General features: G+C 34.1%; 1 protein-coding gene across 1 annotated transcript in view; it reads left to right on the top strand.

The window, feature by feature from the left end:
• LOC119591093 (tachykinin-like peptides receptor 99D) overlaps positions 1 to 724 on the top strand; it is a 37,171-nt gene that overhangs the window by 13,653 nt on the left and 22,794 nt on the right. The window contains exon 6 of the mRNA XM_037939813.1: positions 68 to 180. Coding sequence (XP_037795741.1) covers positions 68 to 180 — 113 coding nt within the window. The remainder of the gene's footprint in view (positions 1 to 67; positions 181 to 724) is intronic.

Here is a 724-nt window from a genome sequence, read left to right as displayed (position 1 = left end):
ATTTTTGTAAACATGTCCACTAAAGCCATGAAGCAGCCATTCATTATCCTTTATTGTTCTCTTCCAGATGCCAGAGATCGCATTTTGGTCTTACATCCAAGAGACGTACCTAGCGATTTACTGGCTGGCTATGTCCAACTCCATGTATAACCCCATGATATACTGCTGGCTCAACAGCAGGTTAGTATGGGCCACAATTTTATCTGCATGAATATATCTCCCTTCATACACGTTCTCTCCCCTTTCCTCTTTCTGTGAATGAAACATGGTACTGTGTATATAGTTTTTCTTTGTATTAGCGTGTATGCATTTCCCTCTCATTCGTTAGCCTGTAAAATGTTATGTGTGAATGTGATTCAGTTCTAATTTGGCTTTAAATCAGGTGAAAGTAAAATTATTTAAGAATAACAAAAATGCACACACCCCTTCCTCGATTTGGTCATTCAAATTTCATACCCTTCCAATTATCAATAACATTCGTTATTTTTTCTAAGTTACGATTTATTTCTATTAACTTTGCTCTTGCTTTTCACATTTAACTTTTTCATTCCCTTTCTTTATTACCCTTTTTTATCCCCCATTTATTTACTGATTGTATGTTTGTCTATTATCTTGCCAATTTATTTTTTTCATTATACCTGCCCCTATATTTCTTCATCTTTATCATCATCCACCTCTCTATGCATTTTTTTTACTTTCTTATTTTCTAATCACCTACTTATGT

This window comes from Penaeus monodon, chromosome 28 (assembly GCF_015228065.2).
Source record: "Penaeus monodon isolate SGIC_2016 chromosome 28, NSTDA_Pmon_1, whole genome shotgun sequence".
NCBI lineage: Eukaryota > Metazoa > Arthropoda > Malacostraca > Decapoda > Penaeidae > Penaeus > Penaeus monodon.
This window is presented reverse-complemented; position numbering and strand designations above follow the sequence as displayed.